Source organism: Cyprinus carpio, chromosome B25, assembly GCF_018340385.1.
Source record: "Cyprinus carpio isolate SPL01 chromosome B25, ASM1834038v1, whole genome shotgun sequence".
Lineage (NCBI taxonomy): Eukaryota > Metazoa > Chordata > Actinopteri > Cypriniformes > Cyprinidae > Cyprinus > Cyprinus carpio.
In genome coordinates this window covers 12,097,557-12,115,926 of record NC_056621.1, presented here as the reverse complement: position 1 = coordinate 12,115,926, position 18,370 = coordinate 12,097,557, and the positions used below count along the sequence as shown (strand labels likewise).

The following is an 18,370-nucleotide window of genomic DNA, read 5'->3' as shown; positions in this document are numbered from 1 at the left end:
AAGTAAATATTCATAATGAATCTGTGCATGAGTGATTTAATTGGCTTGCAAAGAGAATAAGCAGTTTTAATGAGGAAGAAATGACCAGAGGCTAACTATATCCAAAAAATAAATAATAATATACTAATAATAAAAATAAGACTCCTATGCAACGTGTTTGTAAATACGGTAGATGTCCAGCTCATAAATTTGCCTGGCAGGAGGAATATGGCTGTATGCCTTAAAGCACTATAAGTCTGATAAGAAGCTCTTATAGAGAGAAAACATGGACTTGGATTTCAAGGTGAATATATTTCTATGCTTCATATAAATTTTTACAAGATACATTGTGTACATGCATTGAGTTTTTTTCTCTCTTTTTTATAAGAGCTTGCTTCAAGAACATTCAGCTTATGTACCACATATAATCTTCATATATACATGCAAGATTCAAACTGTATTTGCAGAACTCTGACTCATCTTTTTGTGTGGTATGTGTCAATACAGTGTATGTGCCTACTGTCAAACTCTACCATAACCACCTGGTTGGCAGGATATGCTTTAAATAAACTGAAATAATTCTCAGCTATTCTCATAAAAAGTGATATTGTGGCTTATATCAAATAGCTAGTGTTGATTAAACATCTAGGCTCATGTTAGCTGAGACATTAAAAATCAATAATGTGTAGCGAATTACTTTAGGGTTGTAATTTATGATGTTATCAGACAGCTCCTCTGTTCCACCCTTGTTGCTGAACTAAAAAGCAATGAATAGAAGAGTCTGTGCATTAAATTATTTTTGACAAGTCAATTTCCTTTAATTCACCTCTTTAATGAAGATAAACAACTTTTGTGTTGTTCTGAATTTGTAGCTTAAGTAAACAGGGCTGAAACCGATCTGCATAACAGCAGCAAACTGAAAAGGGTTTTTCGGTGCTAAGCTTGTCAGTGCCACTAATGTGTAGGAGTGAATGGATGAGGGATACGGAGACAGAGAAATACTCTTTTTGAGGTCTGGAAGAAGTTTATCTGAAATCCAATCTCTCATTGACGAAGGCTTTTCACAGATCAGGGCTTTCTGACTAAGGAGCAAAAGTTCAGAGCCCATCTTTCCGATTTGTGCTGTGATTGCAGACAGCACATTTATTTGAAATCTGTCTGCAAATATGCACTCAGCTGACCTTGGATATTATTTCTCAAGCAGACGACTTCAAGGCATTTGCTGAGTCTATAGAATTTTTATTTGAATAGAGAATGTTTTGAGAAATAGAACTATCAGACAGGCTTTGAAAATCATAATTTAGATGAGGATTTGGGGATATTAGTCAATATCAAGTCATAAATGTATGAATCCACAAAAACTAATAACTGTAAATTATTTATTATTGTTTTGCAATGTTTGTGTGTGTGTGTGTTTTGCATCCTATTGCTCAAAAATCTGTTTATTCTAACTAATAAATAGAAATTAGTTAGAAGTCAAGACCCTCAAGTTCAGATTTTGTTTCTTTAATCATTTTGAGTTGGACTAGACAATTCATTGATCTATGAACTTGAAAGTCACTAATTGAAGCAGTGAGGCTACGTCCAAAATCACACACTCTCTGAGAGTAGGTTCTTTTGAATAAATACTTATTTAGAGATTGTGTGAAGTATGAATGTAATTTGGATGTACTACATTCGTCATAAAAAGGAAACATTAACAGTACTCCACTGTATTCATACTTAATAAAATACTGTATTAATACTAAAACTATTAATAAAACCTATTTCCAGCAAGATTCTGAAGTGTGCATCCAATGGTCACTTCACTATATCACACTAGGCCATAGGAGAGAATTTATGAGGGGCAGTGAAGCAACGCAATTGACACTGTAGATCACATGACAATGTCAACATGATTGCATTCATACTACACACATATTACTATATAGAACTTACCTTTTTAATGGTCATTAAGCAGTTACTTATTCAAAAGATTTACCTGCTCTGAGAGTATGCAGTTTCTTTACCTCTTAGTAACAAAGGTAATAAAACAAATGGTTTTATTATAAATTGCAGCAATGCATAATACATAATGCAGAACAAGATGAATGATTATCACATACAGTATGTTTGTATTCCAGCTATTTAAGTCCACATCGACATTATTTCTTTTAACTGCATTCTTTCATGATTTCTTTTCACATCAACAAGACTAAACCTGTGAGAGAACATTGCTGAGTAAGTCACTGAAGATCATGTGCCAGAAAAGCTGAGACTAGAGAAAGCGAGCAGTTCTCTTGCACCTGGTTGATCCAGAGCCAGAGTTTGGTTCTGAACTTTTCTTTGAGACTTTTCAGCAAGCTAGTCATCTTCTTAACCTGGAGAGGTGGCGAGACGTGTCTGTTTACAGAGAACAAATGCTGTCTTTTTCCTCACTGCAGGTGCAAGTACCATACCTCGAAAAAAAACACCTCAGATGTGCCACGAATTCCAAAGGAGAGTGAAGGAAACTTTTGTCTCAGTGTTCCTTGGCCAAAATAGCAATATAAAGAAGAAAAATTGATGTCATGCCTTTATTTGACCATATTTGATTGTCGTGTTTTTCCTTTCCTCTTTGCTGAATTGTTTTAAGTAAACACATTTCTGTGATAAAAACTTCACTTGACCTTCTTCTTCAGTTTGAGCTGATGTCATGATTAGGTTCTTAAACCAATCAAGACTAGAAATATATTCAGCTTCTTTCCTGACAAATGTCCCATCCTTTCAATGCTGAAGTAAAGCTCATGAATGCACCTGGAACAAAAGGTTTTTTATTTCCCCATAATCTGTTTTCAAGGGCATTCGCTCCATTTCATTACCTAGTGCATCACCACTGGGGAATCATGTCAGCGTTCCTATTTACATCTCTCTGTAGAGAACACCACAATGTGGAGATTGAATGTGTTGCAGGGGTGAATAGTGGAAATGAAACTCCTAGAAATCCATTGATTTGCCTCAGCATGGGACTCGCTGAGGCAATCGCAGTCTGCTGGCATGGAGTACCCTACATGATCCACTATTGTGGTTATATGATCCAACTGCGGATATCCTCAATCATGTGGAACACATGGTAGGCCTGTATTTCAAAGCAATAAATATCTTACATATTACTCTATACATTCCAGAACAAAACATTCCTTTCTTTCATCAAACAGGAATTCTGTGTGCTCAAAAAAGACAGAAAAAACCCAGAGTTTGTTTGGTCTGTTTTTAAGACACTTTGCACTTTTGCCACTTTTTCACTTTTGCATATGGAAAGTAAAACATATTTTTGATGGACCTTTTTTGGTCTGATTATATTTTTCCAGTGTGCGGACAGCTTCAGCTATTTGGGGATTTTAATCTTTATTTGCCCATTTTATCTTGTGATTTTAGTCTTAACCCTCAGTTTACTAAATGGTGAAAATACATGCTAAATCTATTATGTCTACTGCAAAATACTGCTTTACCCCAAAAAAGCTAGTAAGTCTAAGAGGAGCTCCTAGAGATGTAACAAAATGAAGTATTGACTGCTTGTCAGAAGAAAGAACACAATCATTTGTCTCCACTGAGAGGCAGGAACCAATCTTGAGAATGCAGTCCAAACAAATGATGGTGTGTTTGTCTGAAATAACGGAGTGTCTGCCGCAAAGAGGTGAATACTGCAAATAGTGAGGAGAAAATCTATCTGCAAACCATCTCTGGCAAGAGATATTTCTATTGGATAGGAAGCAACAGAACCATCCGCTGTTTGCCATGAATGTATTTCCCCACATCTCTATAAATAATTGTTTATTGATCATTGAAGGAACTATATGATTTATGAAACTGCTAGCCGAGACAAAACTCTCCATCATTGAGTCAGTATGATTAGTATTTCAGAGCAGGGTGAAAATGCAGTGCCACGCCTGGCAAGAAATGTAATCATTTTCTGTCATTTACTCAGCACATGATTTAAGAGACTGCTGCAAGAGGATTCTTGACTGCTTTATGCAGGGACCGTGTTGGGAGGAAGTCAAAACTTTAATAAAGATAGCACAAATAAATATTTAAAGGGGTAGCTCACTTGAAAATGAACATTTTGTCATTTTTTATTTACCTTTCTGTTGTCTGTGAAATACAAAAGGATAGGTTAGCAAGACTCTTGCACTGCTTTAAGAAAGGCAAACTGGTTTGGAACAACATGAGGGTGAGAAAATGATAACAGTATTTTCGTTTTTGGATGAACTCTTCAACACAAGTCGCCATTCATTTTAACTCTTATTTATAAGGCAGAAACTTCATACCACTTGTATTGAAGTGACTCAAAGGTGGTTATTTCAATTTCCCAGATTTCTCAGCTTTGAAAGGAAGAGGAGATATAGCAGCACTCAGTGATCTTTTCTTTCTTTCCTTATTTCTTTCTTTCATTCTTCCTTTTTAAATAGCCAATAGCCTTTAGTTACAGTACATTATGGGGGAGGAACATTATCATTTTAGAGCATTTTATTTGGACAAAAAATTGTGTAGTGCAGGATTAGTCATCAGTATTTTTGATTCAGTTTCCTAGAAAAGAAAGACCACGTATCTAAATGTGTATATCTCTGAAAATGTAATGTTTAGGAGTAATGTTTAGTATATATATATGACTTCATAAGTATTGTAAAAGTTCAGATTTATTTATAATGTGCTCTCAAATTATGCATGAAAATTTTAAAACATGCATTAATTAGAATGATGCATGACTCAATATTTTTTAGATGGTATTATTCATCTGGAAATAAACAAATATTGCATAAGTCTGAGCAGAAAGCAACAAACCGTTTGCCTGAGGGCAGCAAGGAAAGTGGGAACTGGCTACAGGGTCATTTGTCATCGCTGTATAAAGCAAAAGCCCCCAGGACCTTCACAGTCACGCTCATATATAAGGACTTTCTCACAGTGAGGGAATCCTGGAAAGCAATATACACCGATTTTCATTCAGACAAAGCAACAGATTGCTGCCTATTAATCATCTCAGGCCTGGACAGAGAACAACGGACTTCCTTTGAGCATGTCTCCTGTCGTCAGCCTCTTTATAGGATTTGGAGGAAATGGGTCATGACTTCCTGCGCTTATTTTATAGCTGAACAATCTCACCTCCAAAGGTGAGGTTTAACAAGAACTTATGAGCCTGTGTGCGGGGAACATAAAGTTTCAAAGGAAAGTTCACCAAGAGAGGCTGGTATAATGCTATTCAGGGCTGGATTTAGTAGGGTGCTGGGGTGGGTGACGGCCCTCAGATTGTCTCAAAGTGTGACATTCAAATTATTATTGCTATAAACTATATATGCTATAAATTAAGTTCTATTAGGAGGGAGTTTGCAGTGGCTTCTGCATCTAACCATGAGTACTCTGACCATGAGTGCTCTGGGTTGAACATGGTATTGTACATGACAATTTTAATGTGTATGGTCTTGGCGGAATAGATCTGCTACACTGCTGCTGCTGTGGCAGAGCAAGTACCGAGACTTGCTACTGCGAATACATCCACAGACATGTTGCTGTGAGCATGTAAGATAAATTGCTGCTGCACATATAACATGTGAAATAAAGGCTGATTTACACTTCTGCGTCGGACGTACGCCGTAGCCTCTACGCTGCAGGATGTGCGTCGGTTTTCATTTATACTTCTGCGTCGTTGTCCGCGTCAATGTGCAGTACACTAGTTTGCAGTGTTCACGGGCATGTTGCTGGTGTAACCCGCAGACCACGGTAAAAGCTGAAGAAGAAGCAGCTTGTCAGAGAAGCATCAGCTGTGACGGCGACAAATAAATATCAATGAACAGATCATATATTTAAAACTACAAAAAAGAGACGACAACGGAACAGCAGAAGATGGCATTCTTTCAATCTCCACAAGGACATGTACCATGGTAGAACAACTGTTTGTCGCGGCGACAAAGTGATGTAATGCTACATTTTCTAATAAATGACAATACACTTGTTCTTTGTTTTATTTTATTTGATAACATTAATATATATATAAAGTGCAAAACACACACACAAAACTCAAATACATACGGAGGGAGGGGTACTAGCAGACCAATCACAGCGCTTGCGGTCCGCGTAGATTTGAAGCGATTTTACATTTTTAGAGAGGTGCACGTCAGGCTACACCACAGGCTGCATGTACTACGCACAACCTACGGCGTAGTTTTGATGCAGAAGTATAAATCAGCCTTAACTCCCATATAACATACATGCAATCACCCCGTAGCAGATCTATACAGGTGGAGCTGGGGAAGGTGGAGGGTTTCTGAAGCGCGCTGCAACTGCTACAGCAAGTACTAGCCATGTATTTGAATGTTGAGCAGCGAGCTCATTGGCTGCTGATATGAAAAGAAATGAATCAGCTGAGCCATCTGAATGATGATGTCATTATGTCAAATTGAGTTAGAACCATATTGGATTGTGCCATCTATGTGTATGCGCCTTAAAGTCGACTGAACCAGCCATGCCAATCATTTGTGAATTAATCAGTCTTTTGAGTCACTACTATCTTTTCAGTGCAAAACAGTTTGAGATTATTAATATTTGTACAAATCGCTAAATGAATCATCTGAAGCAGTTTCTCAGTAAAACAAACAGTATAAATACTTAGGAATACAGAGAACAAACAACATTGGATGAAGTGAATATTCACCAACAAACAATTGAAACAAACGGTTAGATTTTGAGAGTTAACTTTGTGAAAATTCAGCTACAGCTGTGTAAAGTGTGTTTTTGTGTTTGTCTGTTCAAGTTATCCCGCAAAGTATACATCATAAAAACTATTGAATCAGTTTGTGACTTTATCCCTATCTCAGTCATGAACTTAACGTTTGTTGAGTTTCTTTCTTCTCTTGAGCATAAAAAGATATTTTGAAGAATGTTGATAACCATAGTATGTAAAAAAAAAAAACTTTTATTTTTGAGTGAACTATCCCTTTAATATTATTAGAGCTACTTAGCTATATCATTTTTAATAAAACTTATTTAAAAAATATATATTTAATCAGGTTACAGCCAGGGCTACTTTTTAATGGCTGTCAAATAAGAAAGATTGTTTTTTCCCAAAATAATGTTGTTACATCATTTTACCAGTTGTGTAAGCAGATAAACCTTGACATCGTGAACACAGCAGGCTAGATCCAGATTTCATTCTCTTTTTTTTTCATTTAGCTTCAATAGTGCAATCCTTTTACCAGAAGATCTGATTAAATGCAGTCTGAGAGTGTTGCTGAAACTCGACAAGATGCGTCTGACACCCTGAGGAGTGGGAAATGATGAATATCTGAAGTTTTCTGCTCAGCTAGAACAGCAAGCCTTGAGGCAATCTGAACCAAGCAAAGGCACAGACAAAGCACAGTTGCATACTGCATATCAAAGATCATCTCCTGCAATCTATTATTAATCCAGTTTCACTGATAGCCCACTAGTGAATAGCAGTGCTTTCTCATTCACCCATTTGTCTTCATGTCCATAGTTTCATCAAAGCACAACCGCTTCCAAAATGAACCAAAGTTTGGCTGAAAATCAGTCAAGTGAGAAGCTTTCAGAAAGCTAAGCCTGATCAAGTTTTCGCTCCAAGTTTTTTGGTATTTTCCCTTTCCTTTTTGAAGTTTTTAAAGGAGTCCATGTTACCCATACAATGTCCCAAGAGAGAATCAGTGTGCGAGCAAAACTCCTAGCAAGCCAATTAAACCTCACAGAGCAAACAGAAAACATAACATCTTATGCGTAACCATCTCCACAAGGAGTGCATGACTTCAGTAAACTAATAAATGTTTTATCAAACCATTTACACTGTCCGGCTCTATAGAGACATTCTCTCTGGTGCACTACTGAACATTTCATTGTTTTTCTGTTTACTATTCTGGCTGTGTAGACACTGCAAATATTGCTGTGAACATCTGAGCCACTAATCTTGAAGTTGACTGGTGAACATGATGCATGGTTTCTTATCTTGTATATTAATATATTAAAGTCTTAAAGGTGGAGGTGAACATTTTGCCCCCTCCCACCACCTTGTCAATCAGTACTCCTAAAAAGTAGTTCACCCCAGAATTTATATTTGCTTAAAATGTACATTTTTTCATCTGTTTAGACTGTCATTCTGACGGCACCCATTCACTGCAGAGGATCCATTGGTGAGCAAGTGATATGTTCTGATGAAGAAAAAAACTCATCTACATCTTGGATGGCTTGAGTGTGAGTACATTTTAATTTTGGGGTGGACTAATCCTTTAAACAGAATATAGTAAAAGTTCTACAAAGGCTGACATTTTTATGCTGTGCATGCAGATAGACAATTTAATGACTCTTGCAAGCCAGAGGAAATGGCAAGCTGGCCAGTTATGGCCAGCTTGCCCTGCAAGTGTTAATTGTTGGTACAAAAATTATTGGGACTTGGACACACAGGTAGTTAAACCTTTGAGTGCAGTGTTGATAAATTGTGGTAGTTTGATTGAACTGTGCAGGGAATGAGAGGACCAAATTTGAATGTTTTGTGATAATTCTTGTGGGTTTGCATATATTTTGGCAGCACATCCTGACAGTTAAATGACAAAGGCAAATGCAAGAAATCCTACAAAAGTAGCAAAAAGAATGAGAATATCCTTGATCTTAAGCTATGGATATGTCAGAAACTCTCAGTGTGATCACATTGCTCATTCCTCCCATACTGAAGGTTGCACCAGAAATCACATGGAATTACAGCTTTTCTCCAGAATGCATGGGCCTATGTGAGATATTAATGATAAAACTTGTTTGATCATAGAGCATATAGTCATCTATGCTGTGGAAACAGACATGGTACTTCATTTTAGGTCAAACTGTTGTTCAGAGTGGACTTGAGAGAAGTGTTATGTTTAATGTGAAGTTTGATGTTTCGTGTGGAATGTAGAACGTTCAAAAGAATCTGTGATCAAGGGGCAAGAGACAGAGAGAAGTTTCAGAAGCAGATGGACTGATCTTCATGTCTTTTTCAGACAAACAAGGCAGTTTCAGCGTTCTAGTGTCACTAGTGCAGGCACATATACTCGTTTTAAAAGCTAAAAAAGTTCTCTGTCATAGACTAAATAGTTAAAAAGCATTTATAACATTAGCCACTGACTTAGTCTACTCTACAAAATGGTAATCAAAAATGAATAAATGAATATAATACAATAAATTTTAATAATTTTTCAGTGTAAACTTAAAATATAGCATAAATGAAACCGCGACTAAGTCGTTGCAAACATTACAGCTCTGAACGTTCCAGTTTATTCAAATGTTATTAGTATCCCCGTATAGGATTCGAACCTCGGTCTGGGATCTGAAAACGGATTATTTTAAAGGCATATCTTCCCTAAATTTATCCCATTCATTCTCTATGGTAGTGCTAATCACTGCCGATGCGTTATATTTTTGGCCACACGCGAATTTCATGGCGCTGTTGCGAGCTTGTGTCGTGTTTCTATTTAATTAAGCAGCGCATAAATCATAAACCGTGCTTTTCTCTCAGCCACAGCCAAGACGTTTTCTTAGTGAAAGTATTACAATAGCGCCCTCTGCTGGATTGTTAAAAGTGAGATTCTGGGGTTCTCATGCTGATAAGCAGCATGTGATTCAAGAAAACAAACTAAATAAACCGAGCAATTCCAAGAGGGTCCTCACACCACTGGTGCTAGGGCCCTAACTACATTATGATCATGGTCCACTTTATTGTATCTTTGTCTTCACATTACAGAGAAACAGCTTGCATGTACAGTACATAAGGCCAAGAATGAATATGCTAACATGGGAAAAAGGAAAAGCAGACTCCTAAGGCAATGCTGAGGAAACAGTGAATATTGTTGGATGTGGTTTGTGTGAGAGATAAAATCGCTATACAAAAAAAAGACAAATGTCCATTAAAGACTCATTTACAGTACTTGTCATAAGAAGCCATCGTGTTTTGGTTAAAAATTCCTAATAAACATCCAGGGCTATGTGCAAGGTGTTCTGTACAAATGGTTTGGGGAGGGTTTTATTAAACCAGTCAGCTGGGAATGATAGAACCACTGGCCTTTAACCTGTAATAGATGACCTAGTCCAGTTATGTCCAACTGTGTACATACTACATCAACTCCAGCACCTGAATATAAAGCACTTCATGTAGCATAAAAAATAAAGCACATTGAAGTCCCTCATGCCTACAGTAGTTTGAAGACATTAAAAACTGAATAAGGTTACACCTAGATGCCCACTACAGGTCCTGCTGAGGTTCCAGTCTTTTCAGACAAAGGATGCGTAATGTCATTCTGTATGTGACCTTTACAACTTCCTGTCTGGGTGCTCAAAGCGTCCCGCCCTCTTATGCCTCACTTCCAGGTGTTTGCTCTGGACTCTGTCGAAGTGCTGGAGCAGTTCACTGTAGTCGATGTGTGGCTGGGCCAATCGTTTGTCTCTGACAGGTGCCTTTGGGTCTTCCCTGAAAAAATAAAGCAGTTGAGAATAGGCCGACTATCCAGTCTAGAAGACGTCAGACTGTTTAGAGAGCACGAGGACTTACACGGTCCTCATGAGTTCAGGGTTTGGCACACAGCTGAGCCGATGCGAGAGCAGCTGGAAAGCCTGACTCTGAGGAAGCAACATCAGCAGGCCGTACAGAGCCTTGATGAGATACGGGTTATGCTCTACATCCAGCAGCTGCAGACGAAGGTCTGTAAAGAGAATGAGTGTTAGTGTGGAGAGTTTAACAGTTTTATGTGGTGGATGAATGGGACTCACAGGTGAAGATGGGGCTCTCGATTAGCTGCACAAGTTTATCCACTTCCATGAGGAAGTCCACAGTTACCTCCAGATCTCCACTGATCAGCTCAAATCAAGGTGTTTTTGGCATTTTTTTAAAAAATATATATTTCTACAGTTCGGGCACATTTTGATCAATTAAATTCAATTATTCTACAGTAGTTTGTGATTACTTTTTTGTAAATATTTTACACATTAGATTACACAACTTATTAAATAATAAAAATATTTAAAATGTAACATTAAAAATTAAATTTCAATGATTTTCTTCTATATAACAATTTAAAAGAAATTTCCAGATATTTCTGCACATTCCATAACTGCAGGTATGAATCATTTCATTGTTTTTTTTTATACAGTGCATTTAAAAAAAAGAAAAAAATCTCCCAATTATATACACTAATGTTCAAAAATATGGGGTCTGAAAGATTAAAAAACAAAATATATATATATATATATATATATATATATTTATATATATATATTGCGAGGACACATTATATTGAGTGACAGTAAAGACATTTATACAGTTACATTTATTTGACTATTTCAAATAAATGGTATTTATTTGACTTATCAATGTATCAATGATTCCACAACAATATTAAGCAGCACAACGTTTTTTCAACAGTAACATAAAGAATATCGAGTCAGTCTTAAACCGGATGCTACATTATAAACTCTTTACAGCAAGGATACAATTTCTGGATGAGGTCATAGGCATGCCGGTAGTTCTGTGTCAGGAAGCAGAGCGACACAGTGGCCACTGGATTGTGACACCAAGAGCGATAGAGGCAGCAGAAAAGAGCACAGCTTTCCTGACGGGTAAAAAGTAGAAACATAAAACAGTGATAATGAGCTCAGATGCAAAACTTCCAAGTAGAAACAATCGTCCTGGATTTTATGAGTCTGTTTTAAAGATCCCAGTCCTCAAAGCAGATGTTACCTGTGTGTGCAAGTCCTTGAGCTGGTTCCGCAGCTGGAAGAGTTCAGCTGAGGTAAGCAGGATAGTGTTAAGTGTCTGCACCATGGTGGAGGCAAACTTCAGATCTTCCTCCTTGAGTAAGATGTCCGCCATAGAATGAAATATGTTCTCCGCATGCAGGAGGAGACACAGCTGCCTGTTAAGAAGCAGATGAAACTTACTGACAAAATCTGTTGAATCTGTTTGTATACTCAGATTTACAGATGTTTCTACTTGGAGTACTACAATTTTCCTTTTCTTCATTAAAGGAGCTAGGATGGTTTTACCTGATAATGAAAGCCCCTCTCATTTCTAGAAGCTTTCTTTCTAAACTGAAGCGCTTGAGCAAATTAATCATGAACTTGTAGAAGTATGAATTCATGCTGGGAGTGGATGGAGACAAATCTGTCACCTTTGAACCTGTCAAATAAAAAGAGCTTGTTTGATTTCATGTTACAGCATTCTGTTAATAATCTTCTTTCCTGGTATGTAGACGGATATAAAGAGGACCAGGAATTGTTACCCACCAACCACCACTGGCTGCCCATCTCTGACCCCACCTGGAATATGAAGCACTGTTTTGCTATCCGAGTTGTCGCACAACCCAGACGTGTCCGTCTGACCAGCAGGTGATGATGCAATTTCTGCTAAAACCTCCAAGTCTTTTAAAATCACCTATGAGAGAGATTGGTTCTTTAAAACTGCTGCATCTGGTAGACCAGCACTGAGATGATTGGGAAAATATGATGACTTACTTCATCAGATTCATCTGATAGTGTCTTCAGTAACATGGGGAACAAACTATCTGTGTGCTTGAACATCTGGCATGGAGATACAGTGGAATAAAACACGTTTAGCACTGAACTTTTTAGCATTGAAACTGCATATTTAAAATACCATTTATAGAAACCTTGCGAGGGGTCTTGATGTACAAATGGTACAACCACTTCAACACAGCGATGCGAGTCATCATTCCGGTGGATGAATCGTGTAAATGTCTGTCCAGTACTTGCACTATGCCATCCAGATCCAGAGTTACAGCAGACCTGTCAGAACTACACAGCACAGAGTAAACCAGAGATCCTGTAGAAATCCTGATTCTGATCTTTTAATGAGACACTTAGGTAGACATTTATTAACAGCTAATGGTTGACTCTTCTACTTACAATTAATGTTCATTAATGAGTTATTTTACAGTGTGTAACATCAGAAAACAGAAAGACAAAGTGTTGTTGTGTCAGTGACTGTCAAAACGTACCTTGCTGGAGTGAAGAAGGAGATGTTGCTGAAGCCTACTGAGTCCTGAGACTCATTTAGGGAATCTATAACCAAAAACAGAGATCTAAAATCAAAGCAGGCAAAGGCTTACGAATTAATTTTCAGGACAATTGCATTTAGAAAACAATGTGGAAACTATTGCTGGCACTATCAATAACTCTATTTTATTTATATCAACAATACAAATCTTCAGGGTCAGTAAAATTTATGATTTTAAAGGTTTTTTAAGTCAATTATGCTATATATATATATATATATATATATATATATATATATATATATATATATATATATATATATATATATATAAATGAGTGTATTTAATTTTAATAGATTTTTTTACTTTTCAGCTGCCATTACTCCAGTCCTCAGTGTTACATGATCCTTAAGAAATCAATCTAATATAATAATTTAGTGCTGGAGAAGCATTTGTTTTTGTTTTGTTTTTATTACATTGAAAACAATTGCGCTACTTAACATTTTATGATGCACACTTAATGAATAGAATGTTCAAAAGAACAGCATTTATTGGAAATAGATTTGTTTTTTAACAATATGTTTACTGTCTCTATTGAGCAATTTAACAAATTTTTGCTGAATACAAGAATTCATTTATTTAGAAAAAAATTAAACTGACCACAAACATTTCAACGTTAGTGTGAATAAGCAAGATATTTCGAAAATGTGAAACAGAACAAAAGTGAGGATGCATTGGCCGGGAATCGAACCCGGGCCTCCCGCGTGGCAGGCGAGAATTCTACCACTGAACCACCAATGCGTACCTAAAACTTTAATGTCGCCCCCTGGCTTCCAAAGTGAGGGCACTTTCAAACAAAGTTACCACAGTTTTCTTCAGCAATTACAACATTTGTTCACTAGGTGGCACGCTCCAATCTCTCTAACTGTCTTGGAGTTTTCTTCAGCAATTTCCACATTTGTTCACTAGGTGGCACACTCCAATCTCTCTAACTGTCTTGGAGTTTTCCTCAGTAATTTCCACATTTGCTCACTAGGTGGCATGCTCCAATCTCTCTAACTGTCTTGGAGTTTTCCTCAGCAATTACAACATTTGTTCACTAGGTGGCACGCTCCAATCTCTCTAACTGTCTTGGAGTTTTCCTCAGCAATTACAACATTTGTTCACTAGGCAGCATAGTTCACTTACAATTCTTGCCTGACCGCGGGAGTCCCGGGTTCGATTCCCAGACAATGCAATCAATTTTCTCATACCTTTTCACTTTATTTTACTTCCACACATTTAAAAAGTTATAATTAAAAAAAAACTTGCCATTCAGATCACCCTCTTTCTTAGATGGAGTCCCATCGCCCGGAGGGGACGATTTGGTCTGTGACTCTTCATCATCTTCATCATCTTCAGGAGTCACAAGCTTCATCAGGCTATGATTACATGCACTGGCAGCCTCTTTAGTACCTAGAGATGGTTTATTGAGGAACAGTGACAACTAATACCAACAGAACAATATCAATACCTCAAAAACATTTAGCTAAATGGCACTGAACACAAAACATACTCTCAGCAAATGCATTTTATATTAGAAATGCAACCACAATTAAGGATACTCTTTTTACGGTCATCATAGGAAAGGCAAGGCAGCACTGCTGTCAGTATGCCAGAGGAATATGGCAGTACCACTCTTCCAGCAAGCTGAATGAATTCTCTCATCCATGTCATCGACGTCAACTGGATGAGATCGTTAGCTGCAGAAAGACAAAATTAAAGAATTACACTACTTACCAATAAAAAGAATTCTACAAAGTTTTAAATCTGACTCACTCGACTTTGATTCATCAGACACTTGACAGTGGATGACTAATATGTTGGCCATTTCCGCAAATTTGACACTGGATGGATTCTTCTTAATTTCTTTCAGGAATTCCCCCAAAACCACCTCACACCTATTAAACAGCAGCTGTTAATGCTCTTTAAAAATGAGAAAAACGAAACGGAGAAAAGAGGAAGAGGGAGGAACTATCTCAGGTAAAGGAAAAGATAATGAGACATACATCCGCCTGATCTCTTTGCTGCTGTCTCCAAGAATCTGAAAAAGTCCGTCTAGAATTTCTGGCAGATAATCCAGGAGGTTGATATCAGGAACCGACTCCAACACGTGGATCTGGAGTCAAACCATCACAGGAGATCACAAAATGATAATGGCAACTATTACCAGTGTTGTTATTGTTAATGAAAAACAAAACTATTTGTCATTTTCGGAGACTGAAATAAAATAAAATTTTAATTAGGAAAAAAGCTAAACATGAAAAACAAACAAGAATGAGAAAATTTGCCTTGGAAACTGGAATAAAATAAGTTGAATTTGAAGTAATAAGATTATTAAAAATAAAACTGAAATAAAAATAAAGCTAAATAGAAATATTTCAAGCAAAAATAAAACAAAGATTGGTGAAAGTGCTCAACTCACCCATGAGATAATGAACTGGCGGGCATATTGGTTGTTTGAGTAAATCCTCTCACGCAACAGTGGCACAAAAGCCACTAGGTCAAATTTGTTGCTCTCTGTTACAATGTCCTTAAAATAAAAAGGACATAAGAAGTCATTATTTCATTTGATACCTCCAAACTTTTGCGGAATCCATGTTTCTCATTTCAAACTCACCTTAAGAAGCCGATCCAGGAGCTCAGATCCACTCTTTACGTTTGGATCAGGATCTGCAGCGAGCTGTAAAGAACAGATCACATGTAAGGTGAGTCTCAGGCACAGGAAGAGGAAATTACAATACAAAAGTTAGGAATGACTGTGTAATGAAAATTTCAATGAAAATTATGTTCAAAATGTCAGTAACGGTTAAAAGGTCTGTTATCATCACCTCTTACATGTGAAATATATATATATATAAATAAAATAAAAAATTCTGTCCTTAAATTTTTATTTTGGAAAAGATTGTAACAGAAGAAAACATCTTATCAATGTCATTTTTGTATTATATAATATTATAGTATTTATTAATATTTAGCTTTTATTTTTATAATTTCAGTTGAAAAAAATCAGTAATTTTTTTTTTAAACTTGTCATTTTTATTAGTTTCAGTTTCTTTTTCAGAAACTTCATTTCTTTATATTCCTATTTAGCTTTAATTTAATTATCAATTTTTTTAGTTTTAGTAACAAAATTATTTTGGTAAGTTGACAATTCTATTTTTCTTAAATTAAGTTTTAATCTAATATTTATAATTTATTTCAATTACTGTAAACTAAACTATTTTTAATAGTTTTAGACAGTGTTACTTTAAGACCACTGAGATGCTAATATACTTTTAGTCATTTCTGTTTTGTCATGTTTTATGTTTTTTTGTTTTATTATGTCTATACAGTTTTTTTGTTTTTTTTACAGTTTTAATTTTCATAATTTTAGTACATTAAATTAACTTAAATGAAAATAAGAAATGTTGCCTTGGCAACAATCTGAAAAAAAAAAAGTTTTCAATTTAGTTGTTAATTTTATTTCAAATAACAAAAAAGTTCAACTGTAATAACCCAAGAGTTGACAACAACAACACTGCTTTTTAGCATTAATAAATATTTTACTATATTTACATTTTTAAATGGCATTGATTACTAAAAAAATATTTCAACTAAATATTTCAAACTAGCATGGAGTACATGTGTGATTAATTTCTACCGTTCATGCATGCATTTAGACATGAAGGGGCATCAGTTCACCTTGCTAAGCCCATCAAACAGCACATTGAAGTGCGGCAGCACTGCTCCCCTGGCAACTTTCACTATATTGTAAAGGGCCTCACAGGCGTAGTAGCGCAGACGGCTGTCAGAATCATTGAAACAGGTAAGAACCGGATCAATGAGTTCTTTCAGGTACAATCCAGAATCCTGAATAGTACAAAAGATAAGATAAACATAAGCAAAGCCTCCATATTTGCTTTGGAATTTCAAGCATACTGCACATCTTGCAGCCAATATACCACTGAATCAAGTGTTCAGTGGTTTATTGAGGAAGTATTTAGCACATTTGTTTCACATACTTTTCCCAGGGCAATGGAGCACGCCGCCAACCCAATGAGGCCTCCTTTTCGGCTGTGAGGGTGCAGGGAGAGCGCAAACTCATTGGCCAGGGTCTGGATGACATGTCTGATCTGTGCAGAGTTGTTCTGAGCAACAAATTCCCGTACAAGCCTGACAGAAGATAGCGGATAAATGTAATATACACAAAACATAGCATTCTAATAATTCATTTCAAACACTAGCTGGACTTCAGTGATGTTTGGACTATGGGCTATTGTTCATAAGCACGAATAATGAGATCATGTGGCATGTCAGATGACCAGCTCTCCATTTGAGCAAAATAACAACGATCAATTACTTATTACAGACAGAAACTATGCATTTTAAACTATAATTCACACAATGTAGTATGTGTGTCAGTGGAGCAAAGAGGGACCAACAAATCTAACAGCAGTTGTAGTTAAATTAATACCACATATTCTACTTTGAAAACATTAGCTCTCATTTATGAACATAAAACAGCAGATTATGACTCACTTTTCGATCTCGAGAGCTGCCACCTTCCTCTTCTCGTACAGTTTGTCGTTGAGAGCTCTCACAATGTTTGGTGTCAGTGGAGAAAAATCCTTTTCTGTGTTCATTTTTTCAAAGTATTTCCGAAACAAAACTTAAATTACGCATAAACCACAACTACGAATTGTTAAACCTGGTCTCTGCTTAGTGAATAAAGAGAAAGTCTCATTAGATGACAGCTCAGTCAGTGTATGACTGAATAAATGTTTTAATGTTTCATCCAAGAGATTTTGCTCGTCACGCACTTGTATTGTATTGTTTACAGACAAGAAGACGCCCTAAAATGTGTTTCCGCGGCGGACTCTCATCACAAGCATCACTTATAAAATAACAGGACCTGCTGTCCGCGACACTCAAGTGAAAGCGAGGGGCAGAGGAGGATGGGAGCCGCTAACATACTGCCAAAGCAGAATAAAAGCCCTCGCACCTCTATGAACTCAATTCAGAGACGACGACCCGAAAACCGCGGTTATTTTTTTTCTGTATAAAACATAAACCTGATGAATATTTTCTCGCGGTTGATGACAGAGGAAGGTCGCAATGTTTTTCAATAACAACGTTGGACCAAAGCCGCTCACATGACTTCCCGCAAACATCCTGCGGCGACTGTTCAATCAATCGAGCGCCGATCCACGGATTTGTTTTGATGACGTCACACGAGTCACATGTTCTTTGGAAACGTCAAAGAAAAATATTAATGTGCTGTTAAATGTTATCATTTGAGAATAGGACTGGTTTTAATAGCTTTAATAACAGTTAAAGTGTTATGTGTATTTAGTTGAACATATTATTATAATGTAGCC

At 36.7% G+C, this 18,370-nt stretch overlaps 1 protein-coding gene and 1 non-coding gene across 3 annotated transcripts; both read right to left on the bottom strand.

The window, feature by feature from the left end:
- Window positions 1-9,663: 9,663 nt before the first annotated feature.
- On the bottom strand, window positions 9,664-18,193 carry LOC109051278 (protein VAC14 homolog). 2 transcript variants are annotated; one of them, XM_042753679.1, is made up of 19 exons: window positions 17,532-18,193; window positions 17,015-17,165; window positions 16,695-16,862; window positions 15,631-15,693; window positions 15,436-15,543; window positions 15,020-15,129; window positions 14,790-14,911; window positions 14,576-14,713; window positions 14,283-14,426; window positions 12,975-13,038; window positions 12,627-12,771; window positions 12,472-12,537; window positions 12,244-12,391; window positions 12,004-12,136; window positions 11,699-11,873; window positions 11,452-11,570; window positions 10,732-10,811; window positions 10,514-10,664; window positions 9,664-10,432 (listed from the first exon to the last, which is right to left on the bottom strand). In XM_042753679.1, the coding sequence occupies exons 1-19, from the start codon at window positions 17,633-17,635 to the stop codon at window positions 10,276-10,278; spliced, it is 2,346 nt and encodes a 781-aa protein (XP_042609613.1). In that variant the 5' UTR covers window positions 17,636-18,193; the 3' UTR covers window positions 9,664-10,275. The 2 variants fall into 2 exon arrangements, with proteins under 2 accessions (XP_042609613.1, XP_042609615.1); XM_042753681.1 differs by having other exon boundaries at window positions 12,277-12,391.
- Window positions 13,702-13,772, bottom strand: trnag-gcc. The gene has a single exon. It is a non-coding gene; the product is annotated as a tRNA-Gly (tRNA).
- Window positions 18,194-18,370: the final 177 nt, after the last annotated feature.